The 22584-nt window shown below is 40.2% G+C and overlaps 1 protein-coding gene and 1 long non-coding RNA gene across 3 annotated transcripts in view; one reads left to right on the top strand and one right to left on the bottom strand.

The window, feature by feature from the left end:
• Positions 1 to 11038: 11038 nt before the first annotated feature.
• LOC144586076 (uncharacterized) lies at positions 11039 to 12605 on the top strand. Its single transcript, XR_013540799.1, has 2 exons — positions 11039 to 11121; positions 12434 to 12605. It is a non-coding gene; the product is annotated as an uncharacterized LOC144586076 (long non-coding RNA).
• Positions 12606 to 19145: 6540 nt separating this feature from the next.
• SLC24A4 (solute carrier family 24 member 4) overlaps positions 19146 to 22584 on the bottom strand; it is a 143667-nt gene continuing 140228 nt past the window's right edge. For both annotated transcript variants that reach the window (XM_020802238.3, XM_020802239.3), the window contains exon 17: positions 19146 to 22159. In XM_020802238.3, coding sequence (XP_020657897.3) covers positions 22007 to 22159 — 153 coding nt within the window. In that variant the 3' untranslated portion in view covers positions 19146 to 22006. The remainder of the gene's footprint in view (positions 22160 to 22584) is intronic.

The following is a 22584-nucleotide window of genomic DNA, read 5'->3' as shown; positions in this document are numbered from 1 at the left end:
CCACTATATACGGTATATTGTTTATGCCCTGCCCTATTTAGGTACAGTGGGGTCTTGACTTGAGAACTTAATCCGTATTGGAAGACGGTTCTCAAGTCAAAAAGTCTTTAGGTCAAGTCTCCATTGACCTACAGTGCATTGAAAACCGATTAATCCCGTAACAGGCCGTTTCTGGTCTGTAAGTCAAATCTCAGGCTGCAAGTCAAATCTAATTTTTGCGGCCAGAGAAGTCTGTAACTCAAAAAGTCAGTAAGTCAAGCCATCTGTAAGTCAAGGGTCCACTGTAATAAGTTATTGACAAGTGTACCTCACCTTGACTTAAATTGGTAATTGAGCCATTTGCTGCTCTGTCTCTGACATAAAAATGTCTCAGAGAAGCCCTAATTTAACAGCAGTAGCAGCATGACATCATATTACTTCTTTTCAGTGTTTTCTAGATATATAGGACTTGGAAGTGGTTATTCTTCTCTTTTTCTGTGGATTCTTTAGGGACTGTGCAGCTTGCCTAAGGCTACATAGGCTGCCTCTTCCCCTGGAAGGTCCAAATCAAACTCTTGACCTCTGGTTCCATGTGTCCAACTCACTGAACTATCCAGTCCTATCTCCATTTATAGAGCATTTTAGTGTGACTTATGTATCACAGAGCACAGACGGTAAACCAAAAGGAGGAATGGATCTGAAATATTTACTCTTCCTTTTCTACAGCATCGATGGCTTATAGTACTAGTAAAAGGTTGGGCTGAGATTACCCTCTCCTCACTCGAACAACGGGCCACTTACGGCTGCAGATGGAGAAAACGGCCATCCCTGTTGGCTGTACCTTTCACTGTCCCACAATATGGATATTAAACAGTATGTAATGATTTTTCCTTCCTTCACAACAAAATACATGACTGGCACAACTTCGTGTGTATACCTTGCTTGGTGCAGAAGCTCAACAGGAGAAAATGGATCCCAAAAAGAGCCAGTGTGATGTAGAATTTAAAGCATTAAGCTTAGTCTTAAATGATCCGGGTTCAAGTCTCTAATGATCCACAAAGCTCATTGAGCCTCCTTGAGTCAGCTACTCCTCTCAGACTGATATCCTTCACACAGGGTTGTTAGGAGAAAGGAGGCAAGCTTTCAGCTCTTTGGAGGAGAGACAAGATATAAATGTAGCTAACTGGCAAAGAAATCCCTCAGCAGGAGAGGAGCAGGTTTACCTCAGGTCCACTTGTAGTTGGCCATCTTTTTATATCTCACTCTGTTGAGTATCTACTGGACAACCAGTTGAAGATCCCTCCACTAACCAACAACAAGCAGAAGGTTTGTCTTTTCTTCCCTGAACATCCCACCTGCATGCAATAAACAAGTCCAAAGGACATAAGGAGAATGTATTCGTGAAGGCTTTCATGGCCGGGATCTAATAGTTGTTGTTGGGGGTTTTGGGCTCTTTTGCCCGTGTTCTGAAGGTTCAGAACATGGCCAAAGAGCCCAAAAACCCACAACAATGACATAAGGAGAGCGATGTGGAACCAAACCAAAAGCCCATTTACTCCAGTTCTGTCTTAGAAACTTACCAGCAGAACAAGTGGAACTGTTGTCTTACCTTCCACGGCAATGGGTATACAAAGCAGAGTTTAGAACTGTTACTTTTCGGAGTATTGCTGGGGTTTGGGGGGGGTGCTGGTTGGAGATTCTGGGAGTTGTACTTAAAAACGCAAGATTTCTGCTTCAGATACAGAAGGCGCTGTAACCATCTTGACCTGTTCAAGAGCCCTACTCTCCACAAATGTATGTAACTGCTTTTTAAGAGCGCCAATCAAGTTAGCAGCCCTCACTGCACCTTGTGGTGGTGAATTCCAGTTTCACTGTGCACCTTCAACCACAATGGTGCATGCCAGATCTCTGCCCGTTTCTTTTTCCCAGCAATATTAGGAACAGCATATATACTACATTGATATTTAATAGATACTTATGTTTTTTTGGTTAAAACTTGTATCTGTTATATGAAACCAGTCAATGTTTTTATAATTTGGATTGACTGTGCCTGCTATTTTTGAATACCAATTTAATGGCAATAAATCCTGGAATTCCAGGTTGTGATGGTGAGTATGGAGTGTGATCTGGACTTTATGGTCATTAGGCTGAAATATTGAGGTCAAAATCATCTCTCCTACAGTGCATGGCTAATTATTAACTGCAAAACATTTAGCACACATTAGAGAGGCCAAGACTCTCTTGTGACAACTTTAGGGGCAGGACTGACCTCCTACCCACTTTGAGCAGCAAGTCCTCAAATAGATAGCAAAGTTGTTTAGAAAGGCCTCTCAGTGAACAAGTGTTGCGTAGCATCTGTGACAAGGCAGAACAGGGAAAGTAGCTTTTGAACAGGAATTTGTTCTGTTGCTTCTTTGCAATGGGTTTTTAATATATATACAGTGCAGATAATTCACTGCCACTGCAATGTTTGAAACGTACTGTTTAGCTGGTTAATTATTTTGAGGAGGAAATGAGCCTTTCAGATTGAAAAGAGAACAACATAAAACTTGAAAACTTCTCAGAATGGCTTGAAAATATTTTTTTTAAAAAAAACCCAATAATCCAAGGATGAGAACAATATTATTCCCACTTGTTTCTTTGAAAATATGTCTGTACTATGTTTTTGGTAATGTTTAATTTTTTTAATAAATATACCCTCATTACTTCTAAGCTTTGATCAGGAAATGCTGGTTCCAAAGGTAGCCTGAAGCTTGAAAATATGTAACCAATTTCCTTGTCAATTTTGGATTTTTAAAATGTTTTCTAACTTTCTGTTTTTTAAATATATGGTTTCTATACAGAGTGTCTACCAGTCTACCATGACTCCTTCATATTAAGACTATTTGGTATCTGAATAGTGGAACTTGTACCTCCTGAACCAGTACCCTAATACTGATTACTTGAAGGGAATGACCTTAGTGGCATTAGAGGAGTCTTGTGGCGCAGGGACTAAACTGCAGTACTGCAGTCGAAAACTCCACTCACAACCTGCATTTGATCCCAATGGATTTAGGTAGCCGATTCAGCCTTCCAATTTGGTAAATTGAGTACCCTGTTTGCGCGGCAGGGGGACACAATGTGTAGCTTGCATAATTATATTGTAAACCATCCAGAGAGTGCTTTAAGGCAGTGGTCCCCAGCCTTGGGCCTCCACATGTTCTTGGACTACAACTCCCAGAAGCCTTTACCACCACCACTGCTGGCCAGGATTTCTGGGAGTTGAAGTCCAAGAACCTCTGGAGGCCCAAGGTTGGGGACCACTGCTTTAAGGGCTATGGAGTGGTATGTAAGCAGCATGCATTGCTGCATTGGATAGAGGTAAATATCTTTACTTACCTCTAAGTAAGTAAGGATATTTATCTTATGAGTACTTTACCTAAAGAGTCACCTCTTTATGGAGGCTGACTCCATAAAGCCACGGCCTTGAGCTTTCGTGGAGCCTGACTCCAGGTAGCCATGGCCTTCAGATCCCAAGAGCTAAGCAGGCCTGTTGAGGATAGAATTTCTTTGGAGGTCACTATTTCATAGGGTTGTTATAAACTGAAGTGATTGGTGGACTTGGGGGACCTCTGTGAAGAAGTGATAGATGTAAATGAAAGAGGAGTAAGTGAGTCGTCCCCTCATACCGTTGAGGGAGAAGAAAAGGATGAAACAACAGTGGGCATAACCAAAGGGATGAAAGTTCTGAGTGTAAAAGAGAAAGGAGAGCAGGGGTTAAATGGAGAAAAAAAGGGGGTAGATGTTTTTCTAGTTTCAGAGGGAAAAGGCCTGGGAGAGATAGAACAGCTGTCAGTTTGAGAGCAGGAAGAGAAAGATGAAAAGGAGTCTCGAGTCTTTGGAGTACCTATAAAGAAGGAGTTAGAGAGAGGAAAAGATATTGGAGCAGAGATAGGATGAGGAGAACCGAATGTAAAGACTAGAGGATTGTTACCTGACCCACCTAATGTAAAGGTTGGAGGATTGTTACCTGACCCCTTAGAATGGACAGTGGTGGTCTTCCTGCATGGACACGATCCCTGGAAGAAGGTGGTTTGTCCAGGACCTATACCTATCACTACAAGCCGGATGGAGATAGGGCTTGTCACCCATGTTGTGGGACAATTTGTGCAGTCCGGAATGCTACCTTGAGAAAGCCTACCGACTAGGAGCGGTTTGAACCAGCCACCCGGTAAATGAAGAAAAGTTAAAAGGAGAACTAATGTTGTCTTGGGTTGAGTCCCCATTGAATGTTGGAGCAGTTGGCCCTATTGAAGTAGTTGTGGACTCTCCTGATGTTAACTTTAACAAAGTGTTAAGTGAAAATAATGAGACTCTGTTATTTATTCCCACTGAAAAAGAGGAACTGCTCAATCTCTTTACTGAACCCAATCACTACCTCCCAGATCCAGGTCTGGTTGACAGGCTCTATAGCAGGACTGTCTATGCAGAGAATTAACCATGTCATGGTAGCCCACAAATGACTGTAGCTCCAAAAGGAACTCACAGCCAAGCATTTAGAAAACATGGTTGAGTCTATGAACAATTTTTAATTAAATTTTCATTAAAAGGAGGTTGATCTCAGAAAGAGCACCTCCATAACTAAGGGTGTGATTACATTGGCAAAGCAATGTCAACTTTGGCTTGATTTGCAGTCTCTTTCGCAAACGTATTTATGGGATCATAGGAAGACTCTAGGTTGTTTAAGTGAAGGTGTCCACAATGCATCTCAATCCAATGCAATTCAATATGCTCCCACAGCTCCTCTTCCTTTGATACCTCCCTCCTGCTGATCCCTGTCTCTCCTTTCATAGTCTACCATTAAGCCACTGAGATGGTTTAAAAGGTTGCATGGCATTAGAGGGAAATGACAGTTTTCCAAAGCTCTCTACACACATACAAACATATACTGTACACATGCCATAGAGACCTTGTAGTCCCCTGGAGTTTGTTTTGAGTTGTTTCAATTTTATATTGATTTTCATCTCCCCCCCCCCATCTGTGCAGAGGCGTTTTGGTGCTAAATTAATGTAGCAATACAGTGATAAGGTAATCTAGTGCTAGAGTCAATGGTTTACTAAAAAAAATAAAAAAAATACTTTGGGATGACTAGGAAGAAAGATTGTGGGGGTGGACATTCCTGCTGTCCCAAAATAACATGCCCCAACTCACATCATCAGAAAACCACCAACGTTATCTGCTCTGGTCCTTTTGTAGAATGAAACAAACGACCACACAGGCAAAACAGTGTTTGAATTGTTGATGTTAGAGAAGGTCCCAACAGCAGGAGAAGTTCAGATTGAAAGGAAAAAAGGATGGGCTGATTCACCCTGACCGTTATGTTACGTGAGGATTAAAAAAAATACTTTCAATCCACAGGTGCTAATTACAGAGCAAATTGCAAAATATTTTTGAATGTAGTCACCTGCTTATTTAATTTGGGAGAAATCTGAATGCACACATTCAAATTGAAGTCAGTTCAAAAATAAATTGGCCAAATTTCTGTTGAATCTTTACACCAGCATGACACAATTGTCTAAGTATTGTTGGTGAACTGCTGCAAGTTGAGAAATTAAACAAAGTACCGTATGTACTTTTATTTTTATCACCAAAGCAGGGTCAACAGTAGTAGAGAGGAATAAGAAATGGATGGAGCAAGAAGAGACAAAGTAGGGGTGGGCCTCAAACCTTTTTGACACCCCTGAGGCACCACCCCACAGAAGTATTAAAAGTAAAAGCAGTAAACAGTGTTTCATTCCTAAGCAAAAATAGAATAAGGACAGTTGATGGGAAATAGTTCTACCAGTTTTCACTAGTGGATCGCACTGCTGGTTTTACAGCTTCTTTGAGGGCAGTGCATCTCATGAGCTACCAGCCAAACTGAAAATTGACCCTCAGCCCATGTCACAAAGAGCTCTCATCCTTGAGGAACAGGAAGGAAAAAGAGACAGAGGTGGAGCTGGTGGCGGCGATGATGAGGTGAAGGGGAAGGTGTGTGTGGGCTTTTTGGTGGGGGGGGCAGGGGAGAGAAGAGGCCAAAATGGAAAGTGAAGGAAGAAAAGGACATGCTGAGGAGAAAAATGGGGTGGAGTTGGAAGTGGAGAAAATAAGAAGATGGGGGTGGTGGTAGCACTTTTCTTTCTGCCTCAAGTTGCATGAGGGACGTGGTGGCGCTGCGGGCTAAACCGCAGAAGCCTGTGCTGCAGGGTCAGAAGACCAGCAGTCGTAAGATCGAATCCATGCGACGGAGTGAGCTCCTGTCGCTTGTCCCAGTTCCCGCCAACCTAGCGGTTCGAAAGCATGCAAATGCAAGTAGATCAATAGGGACCACCTCGGTGGGAAGGTAACAGCGTTCCGTGTCCACAGAAGATTGTCTTTGGACAAAACGCTGGCTCTATGGCTTGGAAACGGGGATGAGCACCGCCCCCTAGAGTTGAACACGACTGGACAAAAATTGTCAAGGGGAACCTCTACCTTTACCAAGTTGCATGAAAGTTTACAGCTTGCTTGACATCAGATACAGAGGCCAAAATCCTGTTTAGTAAAGTTACATCTGCACTAGCTGATGACATCATCAGCTGTGAGTTTTTTTTATCATCCATTAGCATTTTCCTATTTCACCTCCTCCTCTCCAGTTGATTACTTTGAGATCCCTTTCAATCTGGGGGAGCCTCAGGGCAAGCGGGGGAGGGAGCCTTGGAACATGGGAAAGTGGAATGGAAATGATAAACGAGGGATAAAAGCCTGTGGCTGATGATGTAATTGGTTTGTCATGCTTTTTGTCAGTGTTTACAAAAACATGGAAATTTTAATCACTGTCCACATTAAGCAAGCACATTATGCTTTACAACTCTTGCTTGCTCCCTCGCTGTCACGATTTTCTCTGCTACTTGCTTTTGTTTCATTTTGAAGACAATGTTCATATTTACCTTGATTTTTGTTTTAGTAGTGACATTCTGGAATGTTCTTTGCAGAGAAGCTTACCTGGAACCAAATGTACTTTTTGGCATCAGATGACAACCTTTTGATTATTTCCTCAAACCTTTCAATATTCACTGTCCAGGATCCTGTTGGCAAAGCTGTAACTAGTGTGAAGCATCTGGTACTTTGCCCCAGGCCAGCAACATTTAGAGGGCACCAAAATCCACAGGTGAATCTACTGACAAATGCCAGGAAAATAAACAGCAATACCACCTGGCCATTTTCACTCTCCCACCCATTTCTGTTTTTTAAAGAAAATAATGAACTTCCTCTTTTTGAGAGGGGGCATGTGGGAAGCTGACTGCCATTCTTTATAGCAGGGTTGGTGAGAAATGGTGTTGATTGCCCTCATTTGCCAAAAGTACTAGTTACAGCTATTTACGTATGTGTATTTAAATTAAACTGTGTAAATCCCTACAATAGATTGCCATTAACTGATGAGCTGTTTGTCACATTGCTAGATGTGTGACTTTTGCACTGTTAATTTTGGAAGAGGTAGGTTTGTTAATTAGTTTGTGCAAGCATATGAGGAAAAACACAAAATAAAAATTTCAGAGGACTGGAATGAGGAAAGACTGAAAGAGGAAAGACTGAAAGAGCAGGGCATGTTTAGCCTTGAGAAAAGGGGATTGAGGGGAGATATGATAGCACCTTTAAAATACTTGAAAGGTAGTCATACACAGGAGGGGCAGGATCTGTTCTTGATCAGCCTAGAGTGCAGGATACATAATAATGGGCTCAAGCTACAGGAAGACAGATTTAGGCTGAATATCAGGAAAAAACTAAACTGTTGGAGCAGTACGACAATGGAACCAATTACACTGGGAGGTGGTGAGCACTCCAACGCTGGAGGCATTCAAGAGAAAATTGGCATCTGTCAGATCTGCTTTGATTTCAATTCCTTCATTGAGCATGGGGATTGGACTTGATGGCCTTACAGACTCCTTCCAGCTCACTCATTCTATTATTATTTATGATTCTATGAAAATAAAAAAGACAAAAACATTGTGGCTCCTTAAAGATTGTCATATTTTAATGTGAGCTTTTGTGGATCAAGCCCACTTTCTCAGACATAAGAGTGAGATTGCATACGATTTCCCCCCTACATTTATAAATGGCACCAAAATAAAGTGCCAGTGGGTGGGTGGGTAGCTAATAGACATGCAGTATGTTGCACGTTGTGTCAAACAATGTGATCTTTCACACCTGGTAATGACTTCCATCTGATATTCAGATCTTTTTCATTGAAGTTTTGTACTATAAAAGGCCGTAGTGGTTAGTGAATGAAGGAACCCTGGCATAACATCAGAAACAATGTGATTGTGTTGTTGAGAGAGCCTTACAATTGTACTGGCACCTTATTCAGGGCAATTCACTGCACTAAGTCAATTTAATGTATGCACGTTTACACTGCCAACAGGATTCTGCCATCCCCCCCCCTTTTTTTAAAGTATTATGACCATGACATGTTATTCTGCTTTTGCTAGCTTTTATATTTTTATGCTTTAAATGGTTTAAACGTTCTTCTGCTTGATTACTTTGATGGCATTATGAATATTGGTAAGCTGCCCAGGGAGTAAAAATACTGAATGGTGTGGTCTAATTTCAAATGCATGAATACACAAGGAATATATTTGTCTTTTGCATGGTGAATTGTAGGCATGATTGGCTGCCGTATACTAACTCTCTCCAAAAATTAAGTTAATCAGTGTCAGTAAGCTTTAATGAATGCCCAAGGAAAAAGAAAGGACAAAAAAAATAGGTCTTTTACTGAAGTGCTGTCAGCTGGAGTGCAGATTGCATAACAATCATGTTTTTCTCCCCTGTGTGAGAACTGCTGCTATATGTCATCTGCAGGCTACATAAGGATGCTGAATAAGTCACGGCAGGCTTCTGTGCTGTTAATCTGCAGATTACAAGCCCTTTATAGCACAAATTCACATTACATAACTGGCCCTCCAGGCCTGCTGAGTCAAACCACTGTCTGTTCATACACACAAGGACATAGGTCTTCCCACAACACTGAGCTACCGATGTGCTCTCTCTCTTTCTGTGTGTGCATGCACATAAATGCTAACCTTTTTCCAGGCATACATGAAGAAGTTATCTCTCAGTCTTTCTCCCTCTGTTGGCCTGCCTTCCCTCTCCAACTCTCTTGCATGTGCGCGCACAAACACGCACATGCGCACGCATACACACGAAGCTATGTGAAGAATGACCTGACTTTTTCATCTCCTCTGCTGAGGCTTATACGCCACAATCCAGCCTATTTAAGACTTTAAGGCCCTGTCATCAGGGGACAGTCTTGGCACTTGCCTGTGACACTTCGCTGCCTGAAGTGGGACAGCAAACGGTGCCACTTCATCCTTCCCCTAGTCGACCTGTGGAGGATTAAAGACGGTTCATATTTTTTCAGCGCCCTTTATAGCATTTTTTTTTCAGCGCCTGAGGCAGAAAGGGGCACAAGTCCCCCTGTCTGCCCCTGGCAGAAATAAGGCAACCAGCCTCATCCTCATGAAGGGTAAAAATTTGCTACCCTCCCCTCTCCCTAAACCAGCCTTTTGAGGCACCCACCTCAGGAAACCTTGCCTTGCTCTGCCCTGCCCCTTGAGCAGTCTATGAATTTCCCGAAGAGAGTGGACATGTGTCCTATTGTGCTGAGGAAGGTTCTGTCAGGAAGGCTGTCAGGAGGCTGTCTTTCTGGAAGTGTTTTTATGAAGCGTGATTTTAAAAGACAGAGCCATAAAGAGGGAAATCTGGGACTCCGAAGATGGCCCTCTCCAATTAGATACACGGGTCACCTGGTCTCTGTTTTTCCCACTTTGTTGAGATGTATTATAATGCTGTTTAAATTATAGAAACCATGTCATCCCCAGCAATGAAAGATCAAACAACTGAAAGAGGGAGAGTTCATTGCATTTCCTTTCTTACCTCTTTGTGAGTGGTGAGTGAGACCAGTAGCGGGTAGTTTTCCAATATTAAAGGCTTCCCCACCCCGTCCCAAAGGCTTCCCAATACAAAAAGGATCCCGGCTAAGCACGCCATTGATTTCCCCAAGCTGTCTCCTCAGTATTTCTCTCCACTCAGATGTCTTGGGTCCTTTTTAAGGTGGGATAAAAATATTTTAAATAAATACCTAATTTTAAAAAGTTACTATTTTTGCATTTTGACTCCGGAATGTTGACTCCTGGAATCTCCTAGCCTAGCAGCCGCCAGTGGATTCTGCAATAAGAGGATAAGGTTTTGTTAAAAATGGCTTGGGCTTTTGAAAATCACTGAAACCTGATATTTCTATGCTGAAGTCAAAGGTCATTGGAAAGGACAGTAACACTGGGAAAACTAGGAGACTGAATAGGATAAAGGATAGGCCATTTTGGAGGTCACTCATTCATCATGGCAGCAAAAGTCTGAAGTGACTTGACAGCACATTCCAGCAACAAATTTCCAAGGAGGAGGTTGGATGTGCTTCACCAGAACGACTCCTATTGGGATAATCAGCCTATCAACACAACATGTGACAAGCAACAGTATGGATCCAAGGTATGGATAAGGTTATATCCAAGGTATGGATAAGGTTATATCCAACGCTGGGAAAAGTTATTTTTGGGGACTCCTGAAATCTTCCAGTCAGTACTGGGGATTCAGAAAACATATTTGAATAAACTGTTGTTTAAAAAAGTAACTTCTAAAGCTTTGCTTGAGACCAGGTGTTGCAGATAGGAATCCTCTTTAAAAAAAAAAAAACTTATTTAGTCCTCAATTTCATAACTTCCAATTCAAAGCCAGTATGATTTGCTCACTTGGAACTGAAATCTACCACATTCCCCTCACTCAGAATCACCAGAGTTTGGCTAAGAATTATTTTCCCTTTAAGACCATTTAGATTACTGAAATTGAGCTATATCCAAATGGATAGCGGTAGGTGTGAAAGGACAATTTGGCTAGTTTCTATTTTCCTCATGATTGCTTTTTTTGTTCTCAGGTTCATGCCTCCTGTTTTGTGTCCCTGTGTTTATGAATTCAAAAAATTTTGTGAACACATAATAAAATTTGTAATCCTCTTCCCTGGCCAAATTGAAGAGGTTCAGCTATTCCAAGCAGGAAAAGAGCCATGTTGCATCCATCTGCCATATGTGTTAACAGGTGAGGTGTCTTTGCCTAATCCAGCATCACAACAGGGATTAAAACTACAGATATTCAAAACCAGGCTTTTAAGAGTCAGGCAAGCGTGATCAGAAAGGGCTCTCTGTGTAGATCTAGCAAACCAGAAGCCCAGAAGTGTTGATTTACTGAATCCTAGATCTAATGTAGTTGGGGTTAACAACTGGATTTAGGCCTTCATCCCAAGACTGTTTTTCTTTTACTCTTGTTTATGAAGAAATTGGTATGTTTTTATCAGAAAATGAACCAAATCAACAATCCCCAGACACAGGTACAGTGGTGCCTCCCTTAGCGATTGCCTTGTTTAACGATGTATTCGCTTAGAAATGAGGTTTTTGGAGCGATTTTGTGCTCCGTTTAGCGATGTTCCCTATGGGGAAATTTCGCATAGCGATGACAGTTTAGGTCCCCTGTTTTGCTTAGCGATGTTCTGTTTTTGCTATTTTTAAAGTGTCTTAAAATGTTCAAAAACTGTTTTAAATGCTTGGAATAGTTAGTGCACCTTGTAAAACCTTTGCAAACGTAATTTGGCTTTGTTCTGACTCTTCGTTAATTTTTGGTGAATTTTGCCCCCCATTGGAATGCATTGAACTGTAGGTTTGACAGCTGAATAGGCATCAATGCATTCCAATGGGGGAAACATTGTTTCACTTAGCGATGTTTCCTATGGCGATTTTCCCTTAAGGACGGTAATCCGTTCCCATTGGAACAGATTAACCAGTTTTCAATGCATTCCTATGCGGAATGGTGTTTCATGTACAGTAGTGATGTTTTCCCATAGCGATGTTTTTTTGGGAACCAATTAACATCGTTAAGCGAGGCACCACTGTACTTTCTCCACTCATTTGTCTGCCTTGATCCACCACAACTGTTATTGTTAAGACCATGAAAGATGGAGAAAAGTGGGATGACATCTGCTGAGCTGCCTTGGTGCTGAGGCAAAGTCATGCTGTACAGGTATGCTTGCTCAGTGTCCAGTGTGGCTAGAAACCAGACTCAAGGTCCACTATCTTGAAGCTGTGAGGGGGAAAAATTAAAGCAGCTTTCTGCAATGTGGTACCCTCCAGAAGGATTGGACTAAAAATTCCATTACCCAACCTAACAGAGCTAAGTGTAGGCCAACGGTTTCCCTGAGTGGAGTGCATGTTCCATCCTCTCTATCACATGCTGTTTAATTTTTCCCCATAGGACTGAAGGGAAACCATTCAGAGTAATGGTCTACAGACAACGGTTTCCCTGAGTGGAGTGCATGTTCCATCCTCTCTATCACATGCTGTTTAATTTTTCCCCATAGGACTGAAGGGAAACCATTCAGAGTAATGGTCTACAGACAATATTGCAAAGAAAGCTCATCTCACTCTTCACTACTGCAACCTCGATTCTTGATTACCTCAAGAGAGTGATAAAGGCAATGTAGCTGAGTGCAGCTTTCCTCAAAATAAACTTATAAATAAATATATAAAACACAACAGTTGCTTTATGTGAATGAATATCATTTCATTCCCATCACCCATTATTTGATATTATTTCCAGGTATTTGGACACCTTTTTCTTGAGAAAAACATCACCCCCATTCTCCAGTTGTTCTTATGTCTTTTATTGACAGTGTACATATTTTGATATATATTTATATTTTATATATAATATATATATAGTGCCTTACAATACTGACTGCTAGGGTTATTTTAAATATAAATCTTCAGTTCATGTTAACTATTGGGTTTTTCTTCGTTTTTCCACAATAAAAATAATCAAAGGTCATGCCAACATTATGTAACAAATTATCACAATTGGAATTTTGTTTAAATGACATACAGATCTGTACAAAGAACCCCATATCACAAGAGCATTCACAGTGCATAAGGTCACAGTCATTGAAAAAATAAATAACATGATAAATAGATCTGTGTAATTTACAAAGTTGTCACTTTCCATTTTCTCAGCAGCACTATAAAAAGTGTCCCAAAGTTTTCAGAAGAGGTACCACCGCTTTCGCACCCACCCACTGTGGGATGCACATAACAAAAACCCATTGAGCACGGACGGGGAAAGTAATTGATGCAGATCAGCAGTTAGTTCTGTGCTTTGAAATGTCCCTGAATCATCTCACCCAACAAAGGGAGAACTTTCCCAGAAAATTTTTGCCACTGGGAACAAAACTGCTGCTTTCAGAAGAAAAAATATATATAAATAAACATATGGTTAATGAATAAAGGCCATAATCTTGCTGCAGTGAAGAAGGGGAGATTCCTGATGGGTTCTGATCTCTTTTGTAGACCTGACCTACCAGGTTATTTCAGCTTCTGATGTTTTCAGACATCACCAGAATTCAAACATCAAAAGCTATACACCTTTCAAGCATATTAAGTCAAGAGACCTTAAGAGAGATACATTCTTTCTGCGGAAATACGAACGAACAAACAAATCACAAATAATAAACCCACAATTGTCTTTTAGGGGACTAAAAAATTGACAGCAGCTCTCCATTACAATCAGTTTTCTTCCAGAAAGTGCTTGAATATCAGGACAGCAGCATGGAGAAAATGCCATACATAAAGAAAGTGTAGGGTAGTGCAGATTAAAAGTACCGTATAATTTGCAACACGTATCCCAGAGGCTGTGTTCAGGGGTGAATCAGCATCCATTCCCTGGTACTTTTACAGCAGCGATTTTCAAACAGTAGTTTGTCAGGGCTTTTCAGAAGGAGAGGATTAGAAATAGTAGTCAATTTATTCTGGAAAAAAAGTTTGCCCACTGTTACCAGTGTGCACCTGTTGGAGACTGTAGGGTGTGTACCTAGTTCAGAAGTTTTCAGACTATAATCCACAGGTTGTATTGAAGTACTCAATGGGAGAGTTATTGGGGGACGGGGAATTGTATTTTGCCTTGGCCTAGGATTTTGAAAAAAAAAAAAAGATTAAGGGTATTTTGTTCATGGCTGGATTATCAAATGCATTAATATATTGACAGATGATCAAATAGGCTAACAGGACCCCGCTTTAGCAATCCTGATGGTGCAGTTAACATCATAATAAACATTTTCTAGCTAAAAGAACCCTTCTCTGAAGGCTCCCTGATGTGAACAATGATGACAGGGTAGGGGCTATTTCATTTGTAGAACAACATAAACAGATTGCTATGTGATCTACCATGATACCTCAGCAATTTGCAAGTGGCCCATGGGGAAAAGTATGAGACCCATTGTTCTAGGTCACACTCCAAGCACTGCATACCTGATCAAAGCCTCTTACACACCTTATTATATGCTGGAGTTTCTCACCAAATCAAAAAAAAAGAGAGAGAATTCTTTAATTGTATAATGTTTGAAAATCACGGCTCTGAGGGAATGGAGATTCAACACCCTAGGAAGATGTTAGCAGAGTTCATAAGCATTTCAACTCTTAGCACAGGCTCTTTAAGGAAAAGTTTGAAACCTAAATTTCGCTCTGTATGCTATCAACTGGCAAGGCAATGATTTTCTACACAAATAGCCAGGATGAACTAGCTTTATTCAAGTTAAATGGCACAAATAGCAAAGCTGCAAGTTACTAAGTACTGGCATTTTCTAAACACCGGGTTGTATTCATACCTAGTTGTAGTTGGACTAGACGTAGTTAGACACATGGAGATCAATGGGACTGAAGTAAGCAGGAGTTCAAGAAAAACTCTTTGTGCAAAATGTACATACATGAGGGCAGTCATAGAGTTTGAATACTAGGCAGAGAGGGAAACCTACTCTAAAAATATAGATTTTTAAGGTGCTGCAGTTTGATAGCAAACATCTTTGGTTTTACACGAGTACAAATATTTTTCATCAGTTACTTTAAAATGACGTTCGATCTGACTTCCCCCCCCCCCATTAGTGCAAAGACTTAGGCCATGTATGTAATGAACTAAGTCAAAGCTCTGTTCAAACAACATAACCTTCAATATTGACATACAATTTCAGTCAGTCAAAGAAGAACTTTTTGACAATAAATGATGGGGGGGGAGGGAGAAACGACAGTAAAGATCAAAGGATGCAGAGAGGGCAGAAGTCCCAATTTCTACATTCACAATAGAGTTTGGTGAGATGAACTGTAAGATTGTTATATAAATCTAAGAAAATAATTGGGATTGTCTTTGTTTTGTCTTTTTTGCTTTAAAATTCACTGAACAACAAATAAAAATCTATTGCCGCAAAACTAAGCTACATGTTTGTTATAATGACTGTGGACATAAGAAATTGTATAAAAAGAGACTTGGCACAGCAATAATGATGAGAGGAGGACAATGCTGATCCAAAGGGAAGATGTGGGCAAGCGGTCTTCCAGGCTGGCTCACAACCCAAGACCGGGGCTCAGATCATCACAGTTGTGAAAAGAAGCAGCAGCAGCACAAAACTAGTTCTTGCAAACTGATTTTAAAAATGACAACAATGCAGAAACTTTACAAACCCAAAACCTGGTCCTGCAGCATCGTTTTACACAGTAATACTCCCTTTCGGTGGAGTTTGAAGTGCAGATTTCAGTTGCCGGGTCAAAGCCACTAAGGAACTTGAACAAAAATTTAACAAACCTACAACATTGCTGTGCTATCTCGAGCGAGCTGGAGAAGGCCGGAAATGGAGCAACCTGCAAGTGCAAATAGTCTATGAGAGCAAAACATACACTCCCTTTCATCTCACTTTTGCTTCTGATCAAATTGTTTTATAGTGAATTACAATGTACATATTAGCTGCCTTGAGGCCAGTGTACTAAGGAAATACATGAATCCCTAAAATAAATTTAAAAAGCAAACAACTCTGCTTTTTTAGGAACCATGAAAAAATCCCCAAATAAGGTAAAAGCTACTTAGCTGAAGCAAAAGTGGGAGGAATGCACAGTGTAGTTGGCAAATATTTTTTCAAGCCATCTTCATCTAACAATGCTATCATCTGGGGCTGGATTACCGTAATATGCTGTACATGGTGCTGACCTGGAAGATGACTCAGAAGCTTCCACAAGTACAGAATGCAGCTGCCAAGATTGAAATTGGTACAACTAGGCAAAACTCTTCTTTTATCAATTCTAAAAGAGATGTGCTTGCTTTCCCATTCACTTCCAAGTGCATGTCAAGTTGCTGGTGGAGCACTAAACAGCATTGGTACCCAAGCAGTGCCTTTCCTTTTATCAACCTGTGTTCTAAAATAATTAATTAATAATTTATTAATAATGAATAATGTCAAAGTAATCTCCCATGTATCTTGGGCAAAATATGTCACAAAGAAGAGACAGCAGACACTGACGCAACAGTCTTTTGGATGCCAACTCAAAAGCTATCTGTTTGTCCAGGCATTTTAATCCTATGTTTCAATTTATTATATATACTATATATTGGCTTTACTAGATATATTGCATTGATGTGATTTTATTATTTTGCTTGCATCTGTATCGTTTGTTACATTCTTTTACACTGCTTTAATGTCCACATAATGATACAAATATACTTGTAGTAAATAAATATATAAATAGGATTGTGCTTTGAAATATTTTGGATGAAGCACAGACCCGTAAAGGTACCTTGATTTCATTTACACTGGTGTGAAATCAAGGTAAAGTGACTTACTGCAGAAATGGAGAACGCAAATATAATCTAGGTAGGACATTCATGTGCTAATGTGATGGTTTGTAGGTTTTGATCTACAGGCCCTCTTAAATGCAAAGTATCGCTGGTTTGCTGGTTTATAAATCCATTTTGCAAGACTTCTGCAAAATGCCTTACATCAGCAATTAATCAATTTTACAAATACACATGTCCAAATATAGGAATTTTTCTTGTTTAATCTGATTTTCCTTTCAGTACCATAAGAAAGAGCTTTCTCTCCCATTAACTTCATGAATCGCCCATCTCTACAGTCTATCCAACTAAAGCTTTCTCTAATGCATGTAAGTTTTTAGACATGGTTTTGTTAGATGTAAAATAAATTTTTAGCAGTTTGCACACTCCATCAAATTTTATGGATAGGGGGCTGTGGGACAGAGTCAGACCTGACTCCCATTCCCCCCCCCGCCCCCAGGCTATAGGGGTTATTTTATCACAGTAGTGATAATACAAGGCACAAGTCTGAGACCATCCTGGAGGTTCTTGGCAAACTTTTGCAAGAATGCTGGAGTTCTGGAGACATCTGTAAGCATAAGGATTGGTCAAATGCCGAAGGGTTTTTGCCACAACAAGCTCATTTCATCCACATGGCTTGGATGCAAATGAACTTTGGCAAATGGGCCAAAAGTGCTATGGCAGGGGATGGTAAAGTGGGTCTGCCAGATGCTGATAGGCTGCAACTCCTATCAGTTCTAGGCAGCACTGCTGATGGTTAGCAATGATAGTCACTGCAACTGAACAATACAGGCAGGGCCACATTGTCTACCCTAGTATTATAGGAATATTCAGCATAAATGACTGTATGTGATTGATCATTGTCATCATAAAGTGTATACATTCTTTGGCAAATCATATAGTTCTGCGTCCATATGTGATGGATTCTTTCTCCTTGAAGTTTTCAGGCATGGGCCAGGCAGCCGTCTGTTATGGGTGTTCTTGATCTGGATTTCCAGAGTGGACTAGATGGCCTCATCCAGATATATAGATAGTAAAACTAAGTATACTGTGATCTGTCAAAAAATAACTGCAACAACTATTTTTTAAAACTCAATTTTCATTCTATTTTGCCGTAACAATGCTGAAAAAATGAAATGTGTCCAGACCAAAGCTTGGAAAAGTTACTCTCTCTTGTTTTTGGCCAGTACTCCATTGATTTACTGGCAATTACTAAATCAGTTTTGTCCATTTTCCATGGTGTTTGCTTTGTGCCTGCTTGCATGGCCTGGTACATGACAAGATGACTGAGAAAATGGATAAAACCTGTGCCTTTGCCATTCTTTGGCAATGGTGAATTGAGGTGGATACTGGCCTTGTGGAACAGTGTCTGGTGGCTAAGTGGGCTGAGGGGTTTTATGAGGTGTCATCCAAAAAACAAACAAACAAACAAAAAAAAACAACCAACTCCCCCAAACTCCCAAATCTGGTGGTGCCTTATTTGGCTGTGAAGCTTTCTTAGGGATGATGAAGGAATGATTCACAGATGCCTCTTCACACTTCTCCACCTGCTTGTAGGGATGCATGGATGTTGCTGAACTGATTGCACATAACCTGATTGCTCAGCACGAGATCACAAGCAAATGAAGTTTGATTAGAGATGCTATATGTTAGGGTTTTGTTTTTGTTTGACAGCTTTCAAATATCCCAACCAGCATGGTGAGTGGTGATGCTGCCTGGGGCTTTGTCAAACAAAAAAAGCAACAGTTCTCAGTTCTGATGCTGAGTAATATCACCCATTGCACTTTTTGACAGCACACCTGGTTTACTGAACAAATAAAAGCCACATGTGAACATAAAGTTTAAGCCATCCTTCCCATACAAACAATGCATTTGGAAGCATATTTTATCACATACTCAGCATTCATTAAAGAGCAAGCTTTGTCTGCAGATCTCTGCTGAGTATGCACAGCTTAGCAAACCCAGACAAGCTTTGTGTAATGGGTGAAATAGTTCTGGAGGATTCCATTCCCTCGAGAAGTCACTTGGAGGAAGTGGTACGGAAGTCCTATCGTCAGTACCTTATTTACAAATGTTTCTTTTCCAAAAGAAACAAAATGAAAAGATGCATATATGACCCAATCCTGTAACACAGCTTTGCTGTGTTCAAGAATCTTACAGTATTTTCAGTTGGCCAAGGGAAATAGAACACAGAACATCTAAATCTTCATTTCCATTTTGATTGATTTCAAATGTTTCCTGTGAGCAGAAAAACTCTCTCTGAAGCTCTCTATTTGACCACAGAAGGCTGCCAGGCTCTTTTTATATTTTACGCCTCCTCCCCTTTCCAAAAATGCCTGTATGGTCACTATAAACTGGGACGTCTTTGGACTATGGACTGTATTCCAGCCCAGAAATGTTACTTTTTTGGAAGTACAACTGTGCTGATTATGGGACTATAGGAGTTGTCCTCTCAAAAAGGAACATTTTTGAGCTCGGGATGATATGAGGTGTGCAATTAAGACTTGGTCAAAGGAATGGATACTCTTCTGTATTAGGTGAGTTAACTGCATGAGAAACTTTACTGATTTGCCAACAGAGGTATTGCTAACCAGCTGGGACATCAAAGATGGGGATGAAGGAGAAATGAAACAATAATCAAGTTTATTTGGAAAAGTCCTCTTTGCTTTCCCCAGCACTCCAGCATTCTGTTGTTGGTGCAGTTATTGCAGGAACTCTGCCAAAGAGTCATGCACGCAAAAATAAATATTTAATGTGTTTTTAAACAGATAAAATATTTTGTTTGATTTAGCAGTATGTAAAAAAAATAATACCCACAAAAATCTATGTATATAGATAATCTGTGCTTCTGTAGTAATTCTGTGTTCATCAACAATTTACAGTATATTATTTTTGGAATCCATAAATGGAATTAAAGCCAATGCATTGGATGATTTTTTTAAAAAAATGTCTTTAAATTGAGAAACTTGTTTAGAGGCATTTAGAGGCCTAATAACCTGAGACCATAACTATAGCTTACTTAGCCTGTGCATAGCTCTGGCACTGCGTTGGGATTACCTTTTCAGTAAGCCATGCGAATAAGAATCATTTCACATATAGCACAAGGGACATGAAATTCATGTCTTCGTGCTTCTTCTTAAGTCTGAAATGGGACCTTTTGTGTTTCCCTCAAGGAGAGGCACAAGTGCTTCTAGATATTGAATTTCATCAGCTGAACATTCATCAGCTGATGAATTTCAGTGTCCTGGAGTCACTAGGCATTACTTCAGATGTTGTATGGGAAGAGCAAGAACGAGGGGATGAGAGAAACTTATACGTTGTCTTTTCCACCAGTGGTAGTTGTACCAAATGGTCTTATATTGATGGGTCAAGTTTCCTTCTCTGTCATATCCATAAAACTCTAGGGCTATTTCATTGCTGAAACCTACTTGTGGATGAGGGAAACCAAGAGTGCAGTCTTTGGGAGGCTAAGAATCCAGCTCAGCTGCCCAATTGCTTATGCTTTTAAAAATGATTTTATACATGTCATGAAACCAACAATAGTTCTCCATGTGCACCTGGTGGGAGAAAATCTACTCTGCAACATCCTGAGTAATGTGGGGGGGGATCAATATATATATAGTAGGGACCTTTGTTTATTTTTTCCCCATATAATTGGCAGTATGGCTTGAAATTAAAGGGCTCATATGCCTCTCCCCCACCTTTTCAAGCTAATGGAAACTTTTTCAACCTTTTTTCCCAATAGCTTTAAGTGGAAGGAGTTCTCAATCTTAGTGACGAACAAGTTTTGTCAGTCTCAGTGAACAATGATATTCTCGGTATTGACTGGGGAGTCCTAGATTGTGACCAAAAGCGAATTCAAATGCACTGGGTAGAAACAAAGGTACAGCTGCACATAATAAGTAATTTGCCACAATTATTTAAAAAAATAATATTTTTTTCCAAAGGTGAGCAGGTCTTTGGGCTTAGAAATGTTACTTGGTGGGATTACAATACCCAGAATCCCCCAGCAAGGGTTGGTAGTTGGATGGCAGGAGCTGTAGTCCAAAAAAATAACTTTTTCAAGTTCTGCTTTCACCAGGATCCAATTTTCCAAAGCATTTGCTCTAATATGAGCCTGCCTTTAAATGCTGGGATGGAAGCATAGAGTGAAACAATTGTTTAACTATTTCACTGGGCACTGAGGAAGCTCATCTTCTCAGAGGAACATCAACAAACTGGAGATTGCGCAGCAATCTTTTTATATTTAGAGGATGAGTGGGGCACGTGAGCTCAGCCACACCCACACCCACACAAACATATAAAACACCTCCAAATCCATCGTACATCTATGATGACCTGGAAGGCATTTGGATTTGACTTACATTTTTCAGACGATCTACCTCCAAAACCAGATTCTGAGCACCCAGGATGTTATTTTTCAGTTTTCCTCTAACAACAGTGAATAAGCTAACTGGTGCTGGCACAACTTTTTTCACTCGAAAGCTTAACATTCCATATATAGTCACTCTTTTATATTTGCAACAGTTTCTTGTTTAGTTGCTGTTTTCAAGTATGGATATCCAGTTTCCTGTATTTTAGACTTTAGAGTTTTGTGGTGGTGGTTAGAACTACATCATCAGCAGTATTGAATTATCTTTTCCCTCCTTGTTATGGGTGGGATTGTTCTTATGTCTTTCAAGCCATTATTTTTAAATAATTTTATGAAGGGTGGTAAAGTACTAACGAGCACCTCTAAGTACTCCTCAGCATCAGTGAAAGTTCTCTATCAACAGAGCACTTGAAGGGAGAAGTGTCCTTAGTTGCGCATGTGATAAGAAGTACATTAGAGCCTCATAAATGAGATGCTCAAAATGAGTCAAGATCAAATCCTGTCTCATTTTCTTTTCCTTTTTATTTGGAAAGCCGTAGATTCTCCAAAGGAAGAAGAGATGCTGTCCCATACTTCATCTCAAACTTGATTGTTGATGACAATCACCTGCTTAAAAAAAAATCTGAAAACTGCAACAGGATACCAGGGGGCTTTTTTATAAGTTCTGTATGAGATCCACAGAGCTGCATGAAGGATTCAGAATATCCGAGAGGAAAAAGAAGACGAAAATGCTTTGGTTGCTCTAAGCCTCCATGTTATTCGAAGAAACAATGTTTTCTTTCCAAGTAGAGGGAAAGTGCTTGTAAACTGATGAAGCAGGAAAAAGACACACAGTTTTGGAGAAGCAGGTGGAGCTATAAAATGTCCCCTGGCATTTATAGCAGAATGGATCTAGATGAAATCTCTCAGCTGTTTCTTTCATTCCTCTTCTCGGCACATTGGGAAGTTGACAAAAGTAAAGACATTAAACTCTATCAGTATTGAGAAACACAAGAAGATGGCATAAAGCAGGAGGACATAGATGCCCAGTTTTTTGTCAAGTTTCCATTTATTTATGTGGATCCCTCCAACCTGAAAAAACATGATGCATGCATACGTTAATCAAGGATCAAATAAAATAGATGCTACAAAACATGTATTTTTAAAAGGTGTACCCTCACACGGTTAAAAATGTCTCTTTGTTCTAGCATGTGATTTTTATCATCTATGTATCTTGTATTTAGCAAACTTTGTTTGGTGATTTGTCACTGGAAGTAAACAGAGCCTTAATTTACAAGTGTATAATATATACCTCTGAGGAAATCCCACTATGAGAAGGAGAATGGATCAACTGCAGGGAAAACATATCCCCCTTAATGTGTGGCTGCATCCACATTAAAGCCTTGCACAGCAGAAACCAATGTTAGCCAGGGTGTGGGCAAAATGAAATGGGCGTTCTAACTATCTCATCACTCGTGTGATCAATCCATTTAAGCTTTCTTTAACTGGATGACAGC

The sequence above is a fragment of the Pogona vitticeps genome, chromosome 1 (assembly GCF_051106095.1).
Source record: "Pogona vitticeps strain Pit_001003342236 chromosome 1, PviZW2.1, whole genome shotgun sequence".
Lineage (NCBI taxonomy): Eukaryota > Metazoa > Chordata > Lepidosauria > Squamata > Agamidae > Pogona > Pogona vitticeps.
This window is presented reverse-complemented; position numbering and strand designations above follow the sequence as displayed.